The sequence below is a fragment of the Cuculus canorus genome, chromosome 36, assembly GCF_017976375.1.
Source record: "Cuculus canorus isolate bCucCan1 chromosome 36, bCucCan1.pri, whole genome shotgun sequence".
In the NCBI taxonomy this organism is placed as follows: domain Eukaryota; kingdom Metazoa; phylum Chordata; class Aves; order Cuculiformes; family Cuculidae; genus Cuculus; species Cuculus canorus.
In genome coordinates this window covers 1182979-1206559 of record NC_071436.1, presented here as the reverse complement: position 1 = coordinate 1206559, position 23581 = coordinate 1182979, and the positions used below count along the sequence as shown (strand labels likewise).

General features: G+C 60.2%; 3 protein-coding genes across 5 annotated transcripts; 2 read left to right on the top strand and 1 right to left on the bottom strand.

The window, feature by feature from the left end:
- Nucleotides 1-2409: 2409 nt before the first annotated feature.
- MBLAC1 (metallo-beta-lactamase domain containing 1) lies at nucleotides 2410-3972 on the top strand. The gene has a single exon (XM_009566094.2). The coding sequence runs from the start codon at nucleotides 2440-2442 to the stop codon at nucleotides 3238-3240; it is 801 nt and encodes a 266-aa protein (XP_009564389.2). The 5' UTR covers nucleotides 2410-2439; the 3' UTR covers nucleotides 3241-3972.
- A 589-nt stretch (nucleotides 3973-4561) lies between these two features.
- Nucleotides 4562-7976, bottom strand: TRAPPC1 (trafficking protein particle complex subunit 1). Its single transcript, XM_054052719.1, has 5 exons — nucleotides 7919-7976; nucleotides 6784-6882; nucleotides 6617-6687; nucleotides 5669-5807; nucleotides 4562-4816 (listed from the first exon to the last, which is right to left on the bottom strand). The coding sequence occupies exons 2-5, from the start codon at nucleotides 6880-6882 to the stop codon at nucleotides 4688-4690; spliced, it is 438 nt and encodes a 145-aa protein (XP_053908694.1). The 5' UTR covers nucleotides 7919-7976; the 3' UTR covers nucleotides 4562-4687.
- A 721-nt stretch (nucleotides 7977-8697) lies between these two features.
- Nucleotides 8698-23473, top strand: LOC104063831 (retinal guanylyl cyclase 1). 3 transcript variants are annotated; one of them, XM_054052714.1, is made up of 21 exons: nucleotides 8698-8769; nucleotides 10195-12127; nucleotides 12800-13101; nucleotides 13519-13873; nucleotides 14476-14560; nucleotides 14649-14745; nucleotides 15051-15146; nucleotides 15859-15942; nucleotides 16350-16430; nucleotides 16732-16908; nucleotides 17074-17230; nucleotides 17582-17731; nucleotides 18297-18445; nucleotides 19248-19411; nucleotides 19884-20076; nucleotides 20582-20756; nucleotides 21019-21117; nucleotides 21519-21613; nucleotides 22305-22390; nucleotides 22659-22756; nucleotides 23363-23473. In XM_054052714.1, the coding sequence occupies exons 2-20, from the start codon at nucleotides 10330-10332 to the stop codon at nucleotides 22747-22749; spliced, it is 4434 nt and encodes a 1477-aa protein (XP_053908689.1). In that variant the 5' UTR covers nucleotides 8698-8769; nucleotides 10195-10329; the 3' UTR covers nucleotides 22750-22756; nucleotides 23363-23473. The 3 variants fall into 3 exon arrangements, with proteins under 3 accessions (XP_053908689.1, XP_053908690.1, XP_053908691.1); XM_054052715.1 differs by lacking the exon at nucleotides 23363-23473 and adding an exon at nucleotides 23130-23336; XM_054052716.1 differs by lacking the exon at nucleotides 15859-15942.
- The last annotated feature ends 108 nt before the right edge of the window (nucleotides 23474-23581 follow it).

Below are 23581 nucleotides of genomic sequence, written 5' to 3'. Positions count from 1 at the left end.
GGGAAAAGAGGAAAAGAAGGGGGAAAAGAGGAAAAGAAGGGGGAAAAGACAGGAATGGGAGGGGAAGATGGAAGGTGGGGGGGGAAGATGGAAACTGGGGGGAAAAGATCCAAATTGGGGGGAAAGACTCAAATTGGGGAGGGGAAGATACAAATTGGGGCAGAAAGATCAAAACTGGGGGGGGAAGACTCAAATTAGGGGGAAAGACGCAAACTGGGGGGAAAATGACCCAAATTGGGGAGGGGGGAAGATTCTAATTAGGGGGGGGAAAGACTCAAAATAAGGGGGGAAAAGACTCAAATTTGGGGAAAAATGACTCAAATTGGGAGGGAAAGACTTAAATTGGGGGGGGGGGAAGGCTTAAATTGGGGGGGAAAAGACTCAAATGAGGAGGGGTCTCAAATAAGGGGGGAAAAGACCCAAACTGGGGTGGGGGAAGACTTAAAATAAGGGGGGAAAAGACCTTAACTGAGAGGGAAAAGACTCAAATTAGGGGAAAATGACCCAAATTCGGGGGGAAAATGACCCAAATAAGAGGAAAAAAAAAAAGGGGGGGGGGAAGACACAAATAAGGGGGAAAGGACCCAAATAATGGGGGGAAAAATCCCTAAAGAAAGGGGAAAAGCCTCAAAATGAGGGGCAAAAAAAAAACAGTAAGGGGGGAAAAGACCTAAAACCACAAAAAAATGGGGGGAAAGCCCCAAAACAAAGGGGGAAAAGCCCCAAAACCAAGGCGTTGCCTAAAGAACGGGGGGAGCCCAAAATAAGGGATGAACCCCTAAAGTAAGGGGGAAACCTCAAAATATAGGGGGAACCCCCAAACCAAGGAGGAGACTCTAAGTAAGGGGGAGCCCCAAAACAAGGGGGGAGCCCCAAAAACAAGGGGGGAGCCCAAAATAGGAGGGGGAATCCTCAAAGCAAGGGGAGAACCCTAAAAGCAAAGAGGCGAGCCCCTAAATCAAAGTCAGAGCCCTCAAAAGAGGGGGGGGACGACTCCTAAGAGCAAGGAGGGAGCCCCAAAACCAAGGGGAGAACCTCAAAATAAGGGGGAACCCCAAAATAAGGGGGGAAACCCGAAACGAGAGGGTCCCCCTAAAGTAAGAGGGGACCCCAAAACCCGGGGGGAGCCCTCAAAGCAAGGGGGGAGCTTCTAAATCAAAGGGAGAGCCCTCAAAAGAAGGGGAGACCCCTAAAAGCAAAGGGCGAACCCCCAAACCCAACTCCCCCACCACCACCCCGCTTCCCGCCGCCATCTCTCCCCTCGCCTTCCCCTCCCCTTCCCCTCCCCGCGCCAGGTCCTGGCAGTGTGGAAATGGGGTTAAAGGAGCTCTATCGCGACAGTCCCGCGACGGAGGAAGATGGAGAGTTAGGGGTATTATGCTATCGCGATAGAAAAGGGCGATAGAAGCGGGGGTGTGGAGGGGATAAAGGAGTGGGGAGCGAGGGGAGATCACTATGGACCTGACAGGACCTGGCGGCCAGGAGTGGGCGTGGCCAGCGGATAATGGCGGTCACTGGGGAGGGGGCGTGGCCAGAGGCGAGCGGCGCTGACAGGAAGGGGCGTGGCCGGGGGGCGGAGCAATGGTAGATAGGGTCAAGGCGGGGGGAGTGGTCACGGCCAGCGGTGAATGAATGCCTATGGGGGCGTGGCCAGCTCCGTAGCGCCAAGGCGGAGGGGCGTGGCCAAGGCGGAGGGACGGGCGCGTGCGCGAGGCGGCGAGGAGCGGGGTACGGGGTGGGAGAGACCATTGGGGGGCAGCGGGGGGGGGGAAATGGAGGTTTAGGGGGAGTTAAAGGGGTTGGGGGAGACCATTGTGGGGGGGGTCAAAGGGGAGTTTAGGGGGGAAAAAGGGGGTTTGGGAGTAAAAAGGGGGGTTGAGGGTAAAAAAGGGGGTGAGAGAGACCATTGTGGGGATGGGGGGTATTGGAGGGTACCATTGTGGGGATGGGGAGTTCAGGGAGCCTTGGGGTCACCTTTGCCCTCTACCTTTTCCCCCCAAACAGGTGACCCCGAGCTGCACCCCCCCAGCGCCCCCTAAACCCCCTTTGTCCCCCCAAATCCCCCTTTTTGCCCTCAAACTCCCTCATTTCTCCCTCCCAACCCCATTTTTACCCCCTTCTGTTACCCCCACAGGATCCCCCAAACCCCTTTTTTACCCTCCAAACCCCCTTTGTTCCCCTTTTCACCTCCCAAATCCCGCTTCTTCCCCCCAAAATCCCCTTTGTCCCCCTCTTTACCCCAAACCCCCCTTTTTTACCCCCAACCCCCCCTTTTTACCCCCAAACCCCCCTCTTTACCCCCAAACCCCCCCTTTTTTACCCCCAAACCCACCTTTTTTCCCCCATAATCCCCCTTTGTCCCCCTTTTTTACCCCCAAACCCCCCTTTTTTACCCCCAAACCCCCCTTTTTTACCCCCCAAACCCCCTTTCCCCCCCATATGCGCCGTGGGGTGCGGACGTCCCCTCTTGGGGGGCAGGAGGTTGGGGGCCCCCTTTACAGCCTCCGGGTCCTCCAAGAAGGTTTCAACCACCCTCGAGCCGACGGTTCCTTCCACGCCGACGGCTCCATCACCTTAATCCGGGGGGGCCCCATCACCGCCGTAGTGGACACCGGGGGCCCTTGGGCCCGCAGCCACCTTCTCCGACTCTTGGCCCGTCAAGGCTTGTCCCCTGACCAGGTCACCCACGTCATTTGCACCCACGGTCACTCCGACCACGTGGGCAACGTCAACCTCTTCCCTGGCGCCGATTTGTTGGTGGGCTTCGATTTGAGTCGTGGTTATGGGTTCTACCAACCCAACCCGTTGGTGAATGGGGTTCCGTACGTTCTTCACCCCGGTCACCTCGAGGTGGTGCCCACGCCGGGTCACACCATGAACCACGTGAGTTTGGTGGTGAGAGAAACCACCGTAGGGACCGTGGTGGTGGCCGGAGATTTGTTTGAGAAAGAAGAAGACGAGGAAGAGTGGAGAGCGTTGAGCGAAGACCCAACGCGGCAAGAGAAGAGCCGTCGATGGGCCTTGGAGGTGGCCGATGTCATCGTGCCGGGCCATGGACCTCCTTTCCGGGTCTTCAGGGAGTGGGGACGCGGTGAAGCTCCTTGGGGTGATGGTGGTGATGATGATGATGAAGGTGGAGAAGGTCCCAAAGGACCTGGGGGTGTCCTTGGAGGAGGTGGAAGACCTGAACGGGGCCCCAAAGAGGAGCTGGAGGTGACACCGAGTGGGGACAGAGGATGAGATGGGACAACCTGGAGGAGGGAGGTGGAACATCTGGAGGTGGAGGAGGAGGAGGAGGGGGCTGGAGGCAACCCTGAGGTCTTGGAGACACCAGGAGGTGGTCCCGAGGGACAGAAAAACCCTCGAGGTGGCCCCAAAGCCCTTGAGGTGGCCCCAAAGCCCAGGAGGCAACTCCGGGGGACAGAAGAACCTCAAGGTGACGCCAAAGCCCTCGAGGTGACCCCGAGGGACAGAAGAACTCCAAGGTAGCCCCAAAGCCCTTGAGGTGGCCCTGGGGACAGAAGAACCTCAAAGTGGCCCTGCGGGACAGAAGAACCTCGAGGTGACCCCAAGGGATAGAAGAACCTCGAGGTGAATCCTGAGGGACAGGAGGTGGCTCTCAGGGACAGAACCTTGAGGTGACCCCGAGGCACAGAAGAACCTTGAGGTAACCCTGAGGGACAAAGAACCTCAAGATGACCCCAAAGCCCTCGAGGTGACCTTGAGAGACAGAAGAACCCCGAGGTGACCCCAAAGCCCTTGAGGTGACCTTGAGGGACAGAAGAACCTCGAGGTGACCCCAAAGCCCTCAAGATGACCTTGAGGGACAGCAGAACCACCCCCAGGTCTTTTAGACCCTTCCAGAAGTCTCAAAACCAAAGGATTTTGGGAAAAACCTTTCGGATCCCCTTATTTTTTGGGGGGGCAGCACTTTTGCGGGGGCTCTGGGACCCCCTTTTTTGGAAGGGGGAACTTTTGGGGGGGCTCCAGGACCCCTTTTTTGGAGGGGGGGCACTTTTGGGGGGCTCTGGGACCCCTTTTTTGGGGGGGAGTGCTTTTGGAGGGCTCTGGGACCCCCACTTTTGGCAGTGGAGACCCTTTCGAGGGGCTCCAGGACCCCTTTTTTGGGGGGCTCTCCCCCCCAAAACCATCTGAGAAACATTAGAAACTTTAATTCCATTCAGGGAAGGGGGTATGGGAACCCCAAAATGGGGGTTTGGGGGGACCCTGGGGGGGCGGGGGTGAAGGTGTTGGAGTAGGGGGGGAACCTGGTTTGGGGGGTATCCCTTCAATTTGGGGGTGTCGGGGTGGGTTTGGGAGAGGTTTTGGCAGGGGGTTGGGGTACAGGTTCTTTTGGGGGGGGGGGATTTTGGGTGCAGGGGGGATTTGGGGGTGCCCGGTGGGGGGAATTTGGGGGTACCCTCCCAAATTGGGGGAGAATGGGGGGGGTTGGGAGAGGTTTTGGGGGGGGAGTTGGGGTACAGGTTCTTTTAGGGTGGGATTTGGGGATTGGGGGGGTATTCTGGGGCGCAGGGGAGATTTTGGGGTGCAGGAGGGATTTTGGGGTGCCTGGTGGGGAGAATTTGGGGGTACCCTCCCAATTTGGGGGAGAATGGGGGGTTTGGGAGAGGTTTTGGGGGGGAGTTGGGGTACAGGTTCTTTTTTTGGGGGGGCAGTATTTGGGGGTTCAGGCGGGGCGGGGCCCGAAAAAGGGGAGCCCCCGGACGAAGGCGTCGAGGCGGGAGCGGAAGAGCTCACTCTGCACCGGCTGCCGGGGGGGGCACAGGGGGTTCTTCACCACGAGTTCCACGAACAACTGAGGAAAGGGGGGACACAAAAGGTCAGGGGACCCCCCCCGTACCCCAAAAATGACCCCGGTACCCCAAAACCCCAAATTTAGCCCCTCAGATTCCCAAAAGTGACCCCCCCCAATTCATCAGCCCCCCCCAGCACCCTGAACCCCGAAACTGACCCCCAGCACCCCAAAATTGGCTCCCTGCACCCCAAAAGTGACCCCCCCCAGCACCCCAATCCCGGCTCCTCAGAACCCCAAAAGTGAGCCAAAGCACCCCAAAAATAACCCCCAGCACCCCAAAAGTGACCCCCAATTCATCAGGACCTCCCCCAGCACCTTGAACCCCCCAAACTGATCCCTCAGCACCCCAAAAGTGACCCCCCCAGCACCCCAAAACTGACCCAAAGTACCCCAAAAATGACCCCCAACACCCTGAACCCCCAAATTGGCCCCCCAGTACCCCAAAAGTGACCCCCTCATTCATCAAGACCCCCTCCAGCATCCTGAACCCCCAAACTGACCCCCCAGCATCCCAAAAGTGACTCCCCCCCCAGCACCCCAAACTCCCCCAGGTAGCCACATACAGGGCATATTTTGGGGTGCAGGGTCAGGTTTAGGCGGTTTAGGGCAGGTTTTGGGGTCCAGGGTGGGTTTTTTAGGGTGCAGGGGGGTTGGGGTGCACCTTTTTGGGGTGCAGGTTTTTGGGGTATAGAAGGGTTTTTGGGGGGGCCCCGATGCCTGTAGCTGCTCCGCAGCGGCACTGGGTTAAATTTAAGGGGTTTGGGGTGAGTTTAAAGCAGGTTTTCGGGTGCAAAGTAGGGCTTTTGGGGTGCACGTTTTTGGGGTGCAGGGGGAGTTTGGGGGGGCCCTCACGTGGCTGTAGATGTGCTGAAGGGCTTCGCGGGCGCTGGTGACGCCGGGATCCGTGTTGAGCGCCAACCGCAGCCCCGTTGGCGTCTCATAGTAGTGGAGCCGATATTTGGAGGTGTGGAAGGAGATGAAGCCGTCCCGCCTGAGTGCTAAGGACCCCCCAACAATCCAAAGGGCCCCCCCAAAATCCCAGGCCCCCCCCCCAAAAATCCTTTGGATCCCCTCCTATCTCCCTGAACCCCCCAAGAGCCCCATCTGCCCCTCTTTGCTCTTCTTGGGGTCCCCCCACTAAATTCTGGGCTCCTCCCAAAATCAAGGGGAACCCCCCAAGCCCTCAAGGCACCCCCCAATACCTAAGGACCCCCCAAAATCCATGGGGACCCCCCAAAACCAAAAGGACTCCCCCAAATCCTTTGGATCCCCTCCTATCTCCCTCCATCCCCAGAGCCCCATCTGCCCCTCTCGCTCTTCTTGGGGTCCCCCCACTAAATTCTGGGCTCCTCCCAAAATCAAGGCACCCCTAATACCTAAGGGCCCCCCAAAATTCATGGGGAACCCCCCAAAACCAAAAGCCCCCCCCCCCCCAATCCTTTGGATCCTCTTCTATCTCTCTCCATCCCCAGAGCCCCATCTGCCCCTCTTTGCTCTTCTTGGGGTCCCCCCACTAAATTCTGGGCTCCCCCCAAAATCAAGGCACCCCCCAATACCTAAGGAACCCCCCAAAATCCATGGGGACCCCCCCCCAAAATCCCACACACCCCCAAATCCTTTGGATCCCCTCCTATCTCCCTCCATCCCCAGAACCCCATCTGCCCCTCTTGCTCTTCTTGGGGTGTCCCCTCGAATTCTGAGCCCCCCCCCCCCCAAAATCAAGGGGGGACCCCCCCCTCCCAAGCCCTCAGGGCACCCCCAAAATCCATGGCGACCCCCCGCCCAAGGTTTGGGGGATACATATCAGTGGGGCTCATTTTGGTGACGAAGGAGCGGAGGGAGAAGAGCATTCCGAACATCAGCTTAAACTCCTGGGGAGGGACATTGGGGGTCACATTGGCAGCGCCCCCCAAAACCCACCCCCCCCTCCAACTGTCCCCCCAAATCCCCCCCCCAGTGCCCCCCACCTCCTCGCGGGGGATCCCCGCCCCGCGGCGCCGGTGCCATTCGCTGTAGTGCAGACACGTCCCCCCCCGGTCGAAGATGTACAGGTTGTGCACCGTCATCTGGGAAGGAAACCAGTGCTCCCAGTAACCTCCCAGTAACCTTCCAGTAACCTCCCAGTCACCCCCCAGTCACCCCCCCCAGTAACCTCCCAGTCACCCCCCCAGTACCTCCCAGTGCTCCCCAGTACCTTCCAGTGCCCTTCAACATCTCCCAGTATCCCCCAATGCCTCCTAGAATTTCCCAGTACTTCCCAGTATCCCCCCCCATACCTCCCAGTATCCCCCAGTCCCTCCCAGTATCCCCCAGTGCCCAGCAGCCCTGCCAGTCTCTCTTGCCCCCAGTCTTTCCCAGTTGCTCCCAGTAGTCCCCAATCCCTCCCAGTACCTCCCAGTGCTCCAGTGCCCTTCAGCATCTCCCAGTATCCCCCCAACGCCTCCTAGAATTTCCCAGTACTTCCCAGTCACCCCCAGTACCACCCAGTATCCCCCAGTATCCCCCCCATACCTCCCAGTACCTCCCAGTGCCTGACAGCCCTGCCAGTCCTGATTGCCCCCAGTCCCTCCCAGTTGCTCCCAGTTGCCCCTCAGCCTCTCCCAGTCTTGCCCAGTTGCTCCGAGTAGCTCCCAATCCCTCCCAGTAGCCCCCAACCCCTCCCAGTAGCTCCCAACCCCTCCCAGTAGCTCCCAACCCCTCCCAGTAGCCCCCAATCCCTCCCAGTTGCTCCCAGTCCCTCCCAGTAGCTCCCAACCCCTCCCAGTAGCCCCCAACCCCTCCCAGTAGCCCCCAACCCCTCCCAGTAGCTCCCAATCCCTCCCAGTAGCCCCCAATCCCTCCCAGTTGCTCCCAGTCCCTCCCACTTGCTCCCAGCAGCCCCCCAATCCCCCCCAGTCCCTCCCAGTATCCCCAGTACTTCCCAGTGCCCGACAACCCCGCCAGTCCTGGTTGCTCCCAGTCACTCCCAGTCGCCTCCAATCCCTCCCAGTATCCCCAGTTTCTCCCCGTGCCCTCCAGCCCTGGTTGCCCCTAGCCCGTCCCAATCGCTCCCAGCTGCTCCCCAGTATCTCCCAGTACCCCCCTAGTCCCCACACCCCTCACCTCCTCCCCTCCGCCCGCACTTCCGCCCTTCCCCGGCGCCACCGCGGCTTCCGCTTCCGCCCGCACCCAAAATGGCGGCAGCGCGGAGGGGGGGAAGGGGGAGGAGGGGGTGTGGCCACAGTAGTGATGGACGTGAGGGGGCGTGGCCAACACTATACTGGAAACAACAGAAACCCCCCAGAGCCCTCCCCGAACCCCCAGAGCCCCCCCGAACCCCCAGAGCCCCCCCAGAGCCCCCCCAGCCCCATTTAACCCTCCCAGAGCCCCCCCAGAGCCCCCCCAGCCCCATTTAACCCTCCCAGAACACCCCCCGAGCCCCCCCAGAGCCCCCCCAGAACCCCCCCAGAGCCCCCTCAGCCCCATTTAACCCCCCAGAGCCCCCCCAGCGCCCTCCCAGCCCCATTTACCCCCCCAGAGCCCCCCCAGCCCCATTTAACCCCCCCCGAACCCTCCCAGAGCCACCCCAGCCCCATTTAACCCCCCCAGAACCCCCCCAGAGCCCCCCCAGAGCCACCCCAGCCCCATTTAACCCTCCCAGAACCCCCCCAGAGCCACCCCAGCCCCATTTAACCCCCCCAGAACCCTCCCAGAACCCCCCCAGAGCCACCCCAGCCCCATTTAACCCCCCCAGAACCCCCCCAGAGCCCCCCCAGCCCCATTTAACCCCCCCAGAGCCCCCCCTCCTGGCCCCCCCAGCCCCCCCCTAATTAAGCCGATTATGCCCGGGGGGGGGGGGGGGGTGGTGTCCGGGGGGGATTATTTTGCCCCCCCCCTCCCATTCCACTCTCAGCTCTCCCAGTTCGGGGGTTCCCGCTGCGAACCGCCCCCCCCCCTCCGGGCTTGGGGGGCAGGTAAGGACCCCCCTCCTCATAAATTACCCCCCCCCTTGATTTTGGGGTCCCCTCCCCCTTCCTAACCCCCCCCTTAGGATTTTCCACCCCCTCTTTAGCCTATTGACCCCCCCCAGGGGTATTAAGGTCGCCCCCCCAAAAAGAAGCCCTCTGCATTATATTGCCCCCCCAAATCTCTTGTGCCCCCCCTTATAAGGTGCCCCCCCAAACCCTTGTGACCCCCCCTTATATTACACCCCCCTTATATTGTGCCCCCCCAAACCCTTGTGACCCCCCCTTATATTACATCCCCCTTATATTGGCCCCCCCATTGTATTGGTGCCCCCCCATTCTACTGCCCCCCCAAACCCTTTGTGCCCCCATTATATTCTGCCCCCCCCAAAACCCCTGAGCTCCCCCATTATATTCCGCCCCCATTATATTCTGCCCCCCCTTTCTATTGGTGCCCCCCATTATATTGACACTCAAACCCCCCAGTGCCCCCCCATTCTACTGTGCCCCCCCAAAACCCTTTTGCCCCCCCCATATTGGTGCCCCCCAAGTCCCCTGTGCCCCTCCATTATAGTGTGCCCCCCCAAAACGCCCAAGCGCCCCCCGATTATATAGAGGCCACCATTATATAGACCCCCCCATTCTATTGCGCCCCCCCCATTCTATTGGGGCCCCCCATTATATAGGACCCCCCATTATATAGACCCCCCCATTCTATTGGGGCCCCCCCATTATATAGGACCCCCCATTATATAAACCCCCCATTATATAGACCCCCCCATTCTATTGCACCCCCCCATTCTATTGGGGACCCCCATTATATAGGACCCCCATTATATAGACCCCCATTATATAGACCCCCATTATATAGGACCCCCCATTCTATTGGGCCCCCCCCATTCTATTGGGCCCCCCCCATTATATAGGACCCCCCATTATATGGGGCCCCCCATTATATAGACCCCCCCATTCTATTCGTGCCCCCCATTATATTGCCCAGGTATTTGCCCCCCCCCCCCGCCGGTATTTGCCCCCTCCCCTCGGGTTTTTGCCCCCCCCAGGTGTGTGTGGGGGGGTGACTCCAGGTGCCCCCCCCGCCCCGCACGTGGCCTCGAGGGGGGTTTGGGGGGGGGGGCGGATAATCCGCTTTGGGGGAGGATTAAAGGAGCCGCGGGGGATGACGGGAAAAGGGGGGGGGGAAGCTCCCAGTAGCCCCCAGTCCCTCCCAGTAGCCCCCAATCCCTCCCAGTAGCCCCCAGTACCTCCCAGTATCCCCAGTACCTCCCACTGCCTGACAGCCCAGCTGGTCCTGGCAGTCTCTCCCAGTTGCTCCCAGTAGCCCCCAATCCCTCCCAGTACCTCCCAGTCCCTCCCAGTATCCCCCAGTCCCTCCCAGTTCTCCCAGTACCCGCCCCGCTCTCTGCTCTTCCCCAGGTGGTGGTCCTCCCCATCTCCACGTCCTCCCCACCATGGTGGCATTCGGATGCCCTTCGTGTCCCCCCCAGTGGGGACCCCCCCAACCCCCCCGGGCGTGAAGAGACACCCAACAACCACCCCCCCCCCCGGACCATGAGGCCCCACGGGGACCTCGCCCGTGGTGGCATCTCCCATGGCTTCAGCTGCAATGGTTTCATCTCCTCTGGTGGCATCTCCCATGGCTTCATCTCCAATGGCTTCATGTCCCATGGTGGCATCTTCTCCCATGGTGGCATCTCCTACACCTTCATCTCCCATCATGGCATCTCTGATGGGGACAACTCCCATGGTGGCATCTCCAATGGCTTCATCTCCAATGGCTTCATCTCCTCTGGTGACATCTCCCATTGTGGCATCTCCCATGGGGACAACTCCCGTGATGGCATCTCCGATGGCTTCATCTCCAATAGCTTCATCTCTCCTGGTGACATCTCCCATGGGGACATCTCCCATGGTGGCATCTCCAATGGCTTCATCTCCTGTGGTGACGTCTCCCTCCATGACAACTCATGTGGTGACATCTCCTATTGTGACATCTCCCCTGGTGGTGGCATCTCCGATGGTCACGTCGTCTCTGGTGGCATCTCCTCCCATGGTGACACCTCCCAGGACGGTGACATCTCCCCTGGTGGTGGCATCTCCTCCAGCGATGACATCTCCTATGGTGGTGGCATCTCCCATGACCTCATCTCCCACCATGGCGGCACCTCCCAAGGTGGTGGCACCTCCCATGATAGTGACTCCCATGGTGGTGGCATCTCCCACGGTGACATCGCCCATGATGGCACCTTCCATGGTGACATCGCCCATGATGATGTCCCATTCCATCATGACCCCTCCCAAGGTGGTGACACCTTCCATAGTGGCATCTCTCAAGGTGGTGGCACCTCTTTAGATGGTGGCACCTTCCACGATGGCACCTTCCACGGTGGCACCTCTGAAGGTGGTGATGCCCCCCATGACAGTGTCCCTCTCCACGATGACCCCTCCCAAGATGGTGACACCTTCCATGGGGACGTCCCTCAAGGTGGTGGCACCTCCCGAGGTCATGACGTCCGCCATGACGGTGTCGCCTTCCACGATGACCCCTCCCAAGGCGGTGGCACCTCTGAAGGTGGCGACGTCCCCCACGATGGTGCCCCCTTCCATGATGGTGCCCCCCGAGGTGGTGTCCCCTTCCCCTCTGTCCCCTCCCGCCCCCTCCGTCCCCTGCGTGGTGCCATCTCCGCCACCTTCCTCCTCCGCTTGTCCCACCACCCGCGGTGGCCTCCTCACCTCCTCGTTCTCCTCCTCGTCCTCCTCCACCCTTGTCCCACCCTGGAGGCCACCTTCAAGGTGGGCGTTTTGGGCCCTTGGACCTGCGATCCCATCTTGGCTTGGGCTCTCCCGGAGGTGGCCTCAAGGTTGGCCGTCGCCCGCCTCAACCGTGACCCGACCTTCAACCAAGGTTACTGGTGGGACGCCGTGGTCTTGACCGAAGCTTGTCAGAGCCCTCAAGCGGTGACGGGACTCCTCAACGTTGACCGTTACGCCACCGCTTTGGTGGGACCTCTCAACCCAGCGACTTGTAGAGCCGCCGGACTTCTGGCGGTGGTTTGGAACAAACCGTTGACCTCTTGGAGCTGTTTGGGTGATGGAGAAGCGTTGGAGACGTTGGTCAATCCGATGCCGGAAGCCGTTGGGGTCCTTCACGCCGTTCTTCGGTATTTCCGATGGGCTCACGTGGCCGTGGTGGCTGCCCCGCAGGACCTCTGGAGGGAGGTGGGACAGGGTTTGGCCCAAGAGCTGAGGGCCAAGGGGTTGCCCGTCACCGTGGTCACCACCGCCGGAGCAGACGAGGATCAGGCCCACGAAGCTCTGAAGAGGGTACAGAGGGCCGATGGCGTCCGAGGTACGGATGGGGGGAGGGGGACACGGGGGGGGAGGAGGGGTGGAGATGGTGGAGGTGGGAGAGGAAGGAGGGATGGAGAAGGTGGAGATGGAGATGGTGGAGGTGGGAGAGGAAGGAGGGATGGAGAAGGTGGAGATGGAGATGGTGGAGATTGGAGAGGAAGGAGGGATGGAGATGGTGGGGATGGAGATGGAGACGGTGGAGGTGGATGGAGATGGTGGAGATGGAAGGATGAAGGATAGATGGAGAAGGTGGAGATGGAGGGAAGGAGGAGGGATGGAGATGGTGGAGGTGGGAGAGGAAGGATGGAGATGGTGGGGATGGAGATGGAGATGGTGGAGGTGGATGGAGATGGTGGAGATGGGAGAGGAAGGAGGGATGGAGAAGGTGGAGATCAGAGAGGAAGGATGAAAGATGGATGGAGAAGATGGACATGGATGGAGATGGTGGGCACAGAGGGATGGAGGTGGGAAGGGCCAATGGTGGGAGAGATGGAGACGAGGGAGGACAGTCAGACGGAGGTGGAGAAGGAGCCGAGGTGCTGGGCTGGAAGATGGAGCAGCCGGGCCTGGCCGAGAACCTCCTGCCTTCCTGTTGAGGAGCTCCGGAGGTGGGTTTGGGGGTGGCCGAGATGTCCCCCCCCTCTTCGCTGACCCCTGGTTGTCCCCACAGTGGTGGTGATGTGTATGCACTCGGTTCTTCTGGGCGGTGAGGAGCAACGGGTCCTCCTGGAGAAGGCCGAGGACTTGGGTATGACCGACGGCACCTACGTCTTCATCCCCTACGACGCCCTCACCTTCCCGTTGCCGTACCGCCGGCGGCCATACCCCATCCTGGGCAACAACACCAAACTACGCTTGGCCTACGACGCCGTCCTCACCATCACCATCGACTCGCCCGAGGTGGCCTTCCACGAGGCCTTGGACCAGGCCAAGGAAGCCTATGAGATCCCCAACCACATTGACCCCATGCAGGTAGGCTTGGAGGCATCTCCGGGGGCGTTGAGGGCTTCTAAAGGGGGTTGGAGAGCATCTAAAGGGGTTGAGAGCATCTAAAGGGGGTTGGAGGGCATCTAAAGGGGGTTTGAGGGCATCTGAAGGGGTTGAGAGCATCTAAAGGGGGTTGGAGGGCATCTAAAGGGGGTTGAAGGCATCTAAAGAGGGTTGGAGGGCATCTAAAGGGGGTTGGAGGGCATCTAAAGGGGGTTGAAGGCATCTAAAGGGGGGTTCAGGGTATATAAAGGGGGTTGGAGGGCATCTAATGGAGGTTGAGGGCAAGCATTGGGTCAAGACAACCCCACCCAACCACCTCAGCTGGAGATCACCATGACCAACGTCCCCCTTTGAGTCCCCCCCTGGTGACCCTTCCACCTCTTCTCCTCCCTCTCGCAGGTCCACCCTCTCTTTGCCACCATCTACAACTCCATCTTCTTCTTGGCCAAAGCGGTGGAGAGCACCCGGCAGAGCGGCCGATGGGTGATGGGCACCACCGTGGCCGAGAACGTCCGTGATTTCCACCTGGATGGTTTCTGCCAGAGCTTCTCGGTCAACGAAGATGGAGATGTCAACGTCCCTTACGTGGTCTTGGACACCGATGGGAAGGGCAACCACTTGTGGCCGGTTTATGGCCTCGAACCGGGGACACGAGGTCTCGGCTACCGAGGTCACAGCGTCCATTGGCCCCACAGCTCCAGCCCGGCCACCGACGCCGGTTGTTGGTTTGACTCAGGCTCCATCTGCAACGGAGGTGAGGAGCTCTGTGGTGGGAATCCATCACCACGTCCATCCGGGGCCATAAAGAGGCAAAGAGGGCCATGGAGAGGTCCAGGAGTGGCCAAGGTTGGGCGTGGTGGGTGTCCACGGGCACATATATATATGGCCGTCATCAACCATGGTGGACCTCCATGACCATGAGTAGTCATTGGTGGCCATGATTGACCCTAAGTGGCCACCATTGACCGTGGTGGACCTCCATGACCATGAGCAGCCATTGGTGGCCATCACTGCCCATCGGTGGCCATGATTGACCCTAAGTGGCCGTCATTGACCATGGTGGACCTCCATGACCATGAGCAGCCATTGGTGGCCATCACTGCCCATCGGTGGCCATGATTGACCCTAAGTGGTCACCATTGACCATGGTGGACCTCCATGACCATGAGCAGTCATTGGTGGCCATCACTGCCCATCGGTGGCCATGACTGACCACGATGAACCTCCATTGCCACCATCGGTGGCATTGCAGCCATCGGTGGCCACAGCTTCCCAGATGCCCACGTGGTCCTTAGGTGGTCCTTAGGTGGTCCCTCCAGGCCACAGCCCTTCCTCCACCTCCTCTCCTTCCTCCAGGGGTGGACGCCACCTTCGTCCTCTTGATCTTCCTCCTCATCTCCGCGCTGGTGGCCGCCGGCGCCGCTCTGGCCTGTTTCATCCGGTGGGTGTCACCATGGCCCTGTGGGCGCCGTGGGGCTCAGGTGGGACCTCAAGGTCACCTCAAGGCCTTCTGTGTCTCCTGCCACCAGGCGGCGTCTCCAGGAGGCTCAGATGATGAAGGGTCCCAACAAGATCATCCTCACCATGGAGGACCTCACCTTCATCAACACCCAGAGCAGCAAAAAGGTGAAGGACGAAGGACCTTCTGGGGCGGCCACAGGGCGGGGCTGGGGGACCAGAGAAGACCTGGAGGCTTCAAGCCCACCCTGTGGGCAGCGGTGGCCTTGGAAGGAGAACCATGGGTTGGTGGGACCTCGTGGGCTGGTGGGACCTCATGGGCTGGTGGGACCCCATGGGTGACATCCCCCACTGGCAACTGGATCTCCATGACCTAAGGTCTCTCTCAGGGTCAGGTTTGACCCTGGGAGAAGATCCCTGGGCTGGTGGGACCCCATAAGTGACATCCCCTCCTGGCTGTCCTGCCCCCCCAGGTGGACGGCAGCCGGACCAGCTTGGCCGGTCGCAGCGGTGGTGACACCAAGAGCGTGACAGCAGGTCCCGACAACACCAACGTGGCCATCGTCGAGGTCAGAAACGCTCCCGAGGTGTCCTCCAACATGTCCCCAACCCACCTTCTCCTCCTTCCAGCCCCACCACCCCCTGTTCCCTCAACCTTCGGGGGCGACAAGGCCAAGGGCCACCTCAGGCAGGATCTCCAAGGGGTTCCGGTTGGTCTCCAAGCTCCAATTGAGGCTCCAAAACTGGGCTGAAGGATCTCCAAGGGGTTCCGGTTGGTCTCCAAGGGGTTCTAGTTGGTCTCCAAGGTCCAATTGGGGCTCCAAAACTGGGTTGAAGGATCTCCAAGGGGTTCCGGTTGGTCTCCGAGCTCCAATTTGTGCTCCAAAGATGGGCTGAAGGATCTTCAAGGGGTTCTTCTTGGTCTCCAAGGGGTTCTGGTTGGTCTCCAAGGTCCAATTGGGGCTCCAAAACTGGGTTGAAGGATCTCCAAGAGGTTCTGGTTGGTCTCCAAGGGATTCTCCTTGGTCTCCAAGCTCCAATTGGGGCTCCAAAGATGGGCTGAAGGATCTCCATGGGGTTCTGGTTGGTCTCCAAGCTCCAATTTGGGCTCCAAAACTGGGTTGAAGGATCTCCAAGGGGTTCTGTCGACCTCGTGATCTCCAAGCTCCATCTGGAGCTTCAAAGCTGGGTTGAAGGCTCTCCATCCTTGTCCCTCAGCCCCACCCCTGGGGGGAAGGAGAGGACCTGGTCACCTCCCGCCCCTCGTGCCCTTCCTCGCAGGGCGCCGATAACGCCAAGGGCGATGGGCAGCTGCCCCTCCTGCTCCTCTTGTTTAACCAGCAGGGCCTTGTCGCCTCCGTGCAGGTAAGTGGAGACACCAAAGCCCCATCTGTCCACCCCAAACCTTTGGTCCTCCAACCTCCTCCCATCTCCAACCACCACCTGATGGGCCCCGAGCTCCAAAAAGCTGTGCGGAAGGATCTCCGAGGGGTTCTGGTTGGTCTCCGAGCTCCAATTTGGGGCTTCAAAGATGGGCTGAAAGATCTCCAAGGGGTTCTCCTTGGTCTTCAAGATCTAATTTGGGCTCCAAAGATGGGTTGAAGGATCTCCGAGGGGTTCTGGTTGGTCTCCAAGGTCTGATTTGGGCTCCAAAGCTGAATTGAAGGATCTCCGAGGGGTTCTGGTTGGGTTGAGGAGGGCCGTTGGGTGGGATTAAGGAGGTGGAGGTCGGGGTAAAGGTGCTGAGATGCCTTCTGCTTGGGGTCCTCCAGGGGGACTGGGTCTGGTTGAAGAAGTTCCCAGGAGATCAGCACAGTGAGGTGAAACCGGCCACCAAGTTGGCCTTCTGCAAGGTGAGGGGACAACACCGGGCAGGGGGAGAGGGTTGGGCCATGGAGAAGGTTGGGCCATGGAGAAGGTTGGGCCATGGAGGAGAAGGTTGGGCCATGGAGGAGAAGGTTGGGCCATGGAGAAGGTTGGGTCATGGAGAAGGTTGGGCCATGGAGGAGAAGATTGAGCCATAGAGGACATGGTTGGGTCAGGAGGAGAGGGTGGGGCCATGGAGAAGGTTGGGTCAGGAGGACACAGTTGGGCCATAGAGGAGAAGATTGGACCATGGAGGTCTGAGGAGGTCCCCCTGTGCCTCTGGGGCAGCTCCGGGACCTTCGTCACGAGAATGTCAACCTCTTCCTGGGCTTCTTCCACGACTGCGGGATCTTCGCGGTGGTGTCGGAGCACGGAGCCCGCGGCAGTCTGGAGGACCTCCTGCGCAACCAGGACATGAAGCTTGACTGGATGTTCAAGTCCTCCCTCCTCATCGACCTCATCAAGGTCAGCCATGGACCTTCTGGGGGTTCTGGTGGTCATGGGGTGGTAGATAAGGACATTCTGGAGGTTCTGGTGGCTGTGGGGTGGTGGATATGGACCTTCTGGGGGTTCTGGTGGATGTTGGTGGCCATGTTGGTGGCCCTGGTGATGAGTGGGTGTCCCCCTCAGGGCGTTCGGTACCTCCACCACCGCGGTGTTGTCCACGGGCGCCTCAAGTCCCGCAACTGCGTGGTGGACGGACGCTTTGTGCTGAAGGTCACCGACCACGGCTACAACGAACTCCTGGAGGCCCAACGGCTGCCGGCGCCACCACCACAGCCCCACGGTGAGCACCGGAGGGTCCTGGGACAACCGGGGCTTCTCCATGGGGTTGGTTGGTGTTCTCCATGGTTGGTTGGACGTTCTCCATGGTTTTTTGGTCCTTCTCCATGGTCGGTTGGTGTTCTCCATGGTTGGTTGATGTTCTCCATGGTTGATGTTCCCCATGGTCGGTTGATGTTCTCCATGGTTGGTCGATGTTCTCCATGGTTGGCTGATGTTCCCCATGGTTGATGTTCTCCATGGTCGGTTGGTGTTCCCCATGGTTGATGTTCCCCATGGTCGGTTGATGTTCTCCATGGTTGGTCGATGTTCCCCATGGTTCCCCACACCCCTGACGGGCGGTGGTGTCTCTCAGAGCGCCTCTGGACGGCTCCGGAGCTGCTGCGCGACGCGGGGTTGGAGCGACGCGGCTCCCAACGCGGAGACGTCTTCGGCATTGGGATCATCATGCAGGAGGTCGTGTGCCGCAGCGCCCCCTACTGCATGCTCGGCCTCCCGCCCCACGGTAACCAACGCCCCCCAGGAGCACCGGGGACCTCCCGGGAACCTCCCAGTGACCTCCCAGTGACCTCAACACCCCCTCAATTGCCCCCAAACCCCTCTAATTGCCCCCAAACCCCCTCAGTTGCCCCCAAACCCCCTCTAATTGCCCCCAAACCCCCTCAATTGCCCCCCAAACACCTGTAATTGCCCCCAAACACCCTCAGTTGTCCCCAAACCCCCTCTAATTGCCCCCAAACCCCTCTAATTGCCCCCAAACCCCCTCAGTTGCCCCCAAACCCCCTCTAATTGCCCCCCAAACCCCCTCAATTGCCGCCAAACCCCTCTAATTGCCCCCAAACCCCTCAGTTGCCCCCAAACCCCCTCAATTGCCCCCCAAACCCCTCTAATTGCCCCCAACCCCTCTAATTGCCCCCAAACCCCCTCTAATTGCCCCCAAACCCCCTCAATTGCCCCCCAAACCCCTCTAATTGCCCCCCAAACCCCCTCAGTTGCCCCCAAACCCCCTCAATTGCCCCCCAAACCCCTCTAATTGCCCCCCAAGACCCCATTAACCCCTTCCCCCCCAGAGATCATCGAGAAGGTGGCGCGCCCCCCCCCGCTGTGCCGCCCGGCGGTGTCGGCGGATCAGGCGCCGCTCGAGTGTATCCATCTCATGAAGCAGTGTTGGGCTGAACAGCCCGAGAAGCGCCCCACCATCGACCAAGTGTTCGATCAGGTCAGTCCGGGGCCACTACGGGGGCCGTACGGACCAGTATGGGGCCAATAGGGGGGTGTATGGACCAGTAGGAGGGGATACAGGACCATTAAGGGGGGAAAACATGGGAGGCAGAGGAGGGTATATGGACTGGTAGGGGGTGATCCAGGATGGAGATGGGACTGGTATGGGTGGATATGGACCAGTATGGGGACATATGGGACCGGTATGGGGTGATTCAGGGCGGAGATAGGACCAGTATGGGTGTATATGGACCAGTACAGGGGTGTATGGGACCAGCATGGGGGTATACGGACTAGTATGGGGAGGTATGAGACCAGTATGGGAGATTACAAGACCAGTATAAGGGCATATGGAGCCAGTATGGGGGCATATGGACCAGTATGGGGTGATAAGGGAAGAGTATGAGGTGATACAGGACCAGTATGGGGCCTTATGGACCAGTATGGAGTGATACAGGGTGGACATGGGACCAGTATGGAGTCACAAGGACCAGTATGGGCTGATACAGGATAGACATGGGACCAGTATGAAGTGATATGGACCAGCATGAGGTGATCCAGGATGGAGATAGGACCAGTATGGGGTGATATGGGACCAGTATGGGGGCATATGGACCAGTACCGGGCTATGGGTCTGAGCCTCATCTATGGGGCTGCCCCTGTCCGCGGTGCTGCCCCTGTCCGTGGTGCTGAAGCTCCAGCCCTGGCTCTGACCTCTGGGAGTGTGGTAGGACGCCATCTCCACCTCTAACTCCCCCATCTATGGGTCTGAGCCTCCCATCTATGGGTCTGCCCCACAGTTCAAGGGCATCAACAAAGGCCGGAAGACCAACATCATCGACTCGATGCTGCGGATGTTGGAGCAATATTCCAGTAATTTGGAGGACCTCATCCGTGAGAGAACTGAAGAGTTGGAGATCGAGAAGCAGAAAACCGACCGCCTCCTCACCCAGATGCTGCCGCCGTGGGTCGATGTGGGGCAGGGAGGGGCAGGATGTGGGGCAGAGGAGGCCACGGCCCCATAGGATCCACTTGGAGTCAAGGGAAAAGGGTTCCTCAGGGTTGGGGTTGGCCAAGATCCATTGGTCCCACCAGGATCTGTGGGGCTGGAGGGGTCAATGTGGGGCTGGAGAAGACTATGACGAAGAGGTTGAGGTTGGCCACGACCCATTGATCCCCCATGAATCTATGGGGCTAGACTTATAGGGCAAGAAATCCTTGACCCATACTCCCCCCCCCCCATGGGTCGATGTGGGGCAGAACCAGGTCCCCCTTTGCCCCACACCCCCTTTGAGGACCTCACGGTTTCTCTTGGTGGTGGTCACTATCCTTCCTCGAGGAAGACTCGGAGGTCCCGATGACAACCCCCAACCTCTCCGAGTGCCGTGGGGCGGCCTCTGCCAGCGGTGCCCCACGGCGTCTCTGCCCCACGGCAGGTCGGTGGCCAAGGCCTTGAAGATGGGGACACCGGTGGAGCCCGAGTACTTCGAGGAGGTCACCCTCTACTTCAGCGACATCGTGGGCTTCACCACCATCTCGGCCATGAGTGAACCCATCGAGGTGGTCGATCTCCTCAACGACCTCTACACTCTCTTCGATGCCATCATCGGCTCCCACGACGTCTACAAGGTGAATGTGGGGGACGACGGAGGCCACCGGGGGCCAAAAGGGGCCACCAGGAGCCATCAGGAATCACCAAGGGCCAAAAGGACCATCAGGGGCCCAAAGGGGCTGGAGATGACCATGGCGAATGGGTTGGGTTTGGTCTTGACCCATGGATCCCACCTGGATTCTATGGGGCAGGAGAAGGTGGAGATGACCATGGCGAAGAGCTTGGGTTGACCTTAACCCATGGACCTCGACCAATATCCTCGGCCACCAACGGGGGAGTCACGGCCCCCAACTTAGGGGGGCGGTTGTGGCCACCAACTGGGAGGTCGTGGCCATCAGCCCAAGGGTCCCTGAGATCCTCGGTGAGGCCTCGAGGTGGCGGTGACCTCCTTGGCCCAACCTCCAGGTGGTCAACGTAAGGAAGGTGGCTTAGAAGCGGCCACCACGTCACCGCGGCGGAGGTCAGGAGGGGGTTCCTCAGTCGGTGGCCACTGGGCTGAGGGGTTTGGTGGCCACTCTGCAGGTGGAGACCATCGGGGACGCCTACATGGTGGCCTCGGGGCTGCCCAAACGCAACGGGAACCGTCACGCCGGAGAGATCGCCAATATGTCCCTCGACATCCTCAGCTCCGTCGGCACCTTCAAGATGCGCCACATGCCCGAAGTGCCCGTCCGCATCCGCATCGGCCTCCACTCCGGTGAGGACCACCCCACCACGGCCCCACATTGACCCCCCTGCCCCACATTTTTCCCCCCTCGTGACCCCAAGTGCCCCCCCCAACCTCTTGACTCTCGGCCAACTCAACATATCCATCGCCGTTGGCCAAGACCCAATGGCTTCCTCTTCCCGCCGTGATGTCAGAGCAAGGCCACGCCCCCTCGTGTGACACCCCCCCCCCCCAATCCCACGTGACCCAAGTGCCCCCCAAGTGCCCCCCAGGTGACCCTCGTGCCCCACAGGGCCCTGCGTGGCAGGAGTTGTGGGGCTGACGATGCCGCGTTATTGCCTCTTCGGGGACACAGTGAACACGGCCTCCAGGATGGAATCCACGGGGCTGCGTGAGTGACCCACGAGTGACCCACAAGTGACCCACAAGTGACCCCATAGCGACCCCCAGCGACCCACAGATGGGACCCGTAGCACGACCTATAGCACGAGATCCACACACTGACCCATAGCATGACCCATAGTGGGACCCACACATCCCACCACGGCACCAGAGGGTTCGATGTGGGGTGATGTGGGGCGGGGGGGGGACAAGGGAGATGGGGTGAGGATGTGGGGAGATGTGGGGCCCATGGGGGGGGCAGAGGGTTGGGGGCAATGTGGGCGCAGGTGGACAATGGGAGGGTGGGAAAGGAATGTGGGGTGATGTGGGGCGCTATGGGGCAGTGGGGGGGCGGTTCTCTGGGTCCCTATGGGGCGCTGTGGGTCAGGCTGCCCCACGGCTGCCCCATAGCATACCGGATCCACGTCAACGCGCGCACGGTGGCCATTTTGCTGGCGCTGCAGGAGGGCTTCAAGCTCGACATCAGGGGCAAAACCGAGCTCAAGGTGACCCACAGCGCCCCATAGCGCGCCCCATAGCACCCCATAGCGATCCCGAGTGCCCTGAAGTCAGTTAGAATGACCTATAGCCACCTACAATGAGCCATAGCGACCCCCATAGCGCCCTATGGTGCCCCATATTGAGCCATAATGACCTAGAGTGACCCATAGCACCCCATAGTGCCCTAGAGTGACCCATAGTGTGACCCATAGCGCCCTAGAGTGACCCATAGCGCCCTAGAGTGACCCATATTGAGCCATAATGACCTAGAGTGACCCATAGCGCCCCATAGTGACCCCTAACGACCTAAAGTGACCCGTAGAGACCCATAGCGTGCCCCATAGCGAGCTATAGTGGCCCATAGCACGACCCATAGTGACCCACAGAGACCCCCATAGCAGCCCCTAATGACCTAAAATGACTCAGAGACCCACAGTGTGCCCCATAGCGACCCCCAATGACATAGTGACTCACAGAGCCCCATAGCGTGACCCATAGTGACCCCACAGTGACCTATAGTGCCCCATTGTGACCTCTAATGACCCACAGCGCCCCATAGATCCCTCTAGCAACCCACGGCAACTCCTATAACTCCCTCACCCCATAGCAAGGCCCCCAGTGCCCTCCCAGTGCTCCCACTTCCTCCCAGTGCCCTCCAGTGTCTTCCCAGTGCTCCCAGTATGCCCCATTCTGCAGGGCAAAGGCGTGGAGGACACGTACTGGTTGGTGGGACGCGAGGGCTTCACCAAACCCATCCCCACCCCCCCCGACCTCCTGCCGGGGTGAGTAACTGGGAGCACTGGGCAAACTGGGAGGGAGGCGGAACTGGGAGGGTTAAACGGGGGAAACTGAGGCAGCAACTGGGAGGGTCAAAGATGGGGAAACTGAAGCAACTGGAGCAATGTGGGGGAACTGGGTGGAGGAATGGGGCTACTGGGGGGCAACTGGGGGAACTGGAGGGGCGGAATGAGGTGGTGGTGGGGGAACTGGGAGGGTTACTGGGGCAACTGGAAGGCAGAACTGGGGCAACTGGGGCCACTGGTCGCCCAGGGCGAGCAACCACGGGATAAGCCTGGATGAGATCCCGCTGGAGCGGAGGAAGAAATTGGAAAAGGCGCGGCCGGGGATGGTCCTCAAGTAGCCTCAGGGTGAGCCCCGCCCTCATTTGCATCTCATTTGCAGCCAGCAGCGCCTACAGGGGCGCCTGGAGGACCCCGGGGGGGGATGGGGGGCAGCAAACCATGGAGAAGGAGGCAGAAAGACCCTGTGAGAACACTCTAGGCAGGCATGGGGAACTCGATGGTCCTGTGGCCGCTCTGTGCCTCCATGCTGGCTTCTCTATGGTCAGAGTCATCCAAACCATAGAGATCTGTGCCCAGGCAGCCAGTCTGTGCCCCTCTCTATGGTCACAGAGCCCCACACGCTTCTCTGTGGCTCCATGCAGCCCTCCTCTATGGTCTCCCAAGTCCTCCAGAGCATAGAAACGTCCCCAAGCAGCCACTCTGCATCCTCTCTCTACAGTCACTGAGTCCCCCCGCCTCTCTGTGCCTCCATGCTGCCTTTCTCTATGGTCAGAGTCCTCCAGACCACAGAGAACTGCTCCCATGCCCCTCCTCTATGGTCACAGAACCCTCCAAGCCCCTCTGTGCCACCACGCCGCCCCTCTCTATGGTCACCGAGTCCTCCAAGACCATAGAGAGGGGTCTCCTGTCTCTATGGTCACCGACATCCCCTTCCCCCCACCCCACCCCCAGCCCCGGTGCATGCTGGGACGGAGCCAGTGGCTGAAGCCCCGCCCCCCAGCCGATGACGTCACCAGGAAGCAGCGAATGGAGGGGTCACGTGCCCCCCCCCCCCCCCCCCCCCCGTGGATTTGGATGTAGATAAACACGATTTGGGGGCAAAACGGGCCTCGGAGGCTCCTTTTGTTGGGGGGACACTTGGGGGGCACAGAAAGGGTGGGAGGGCAGCTG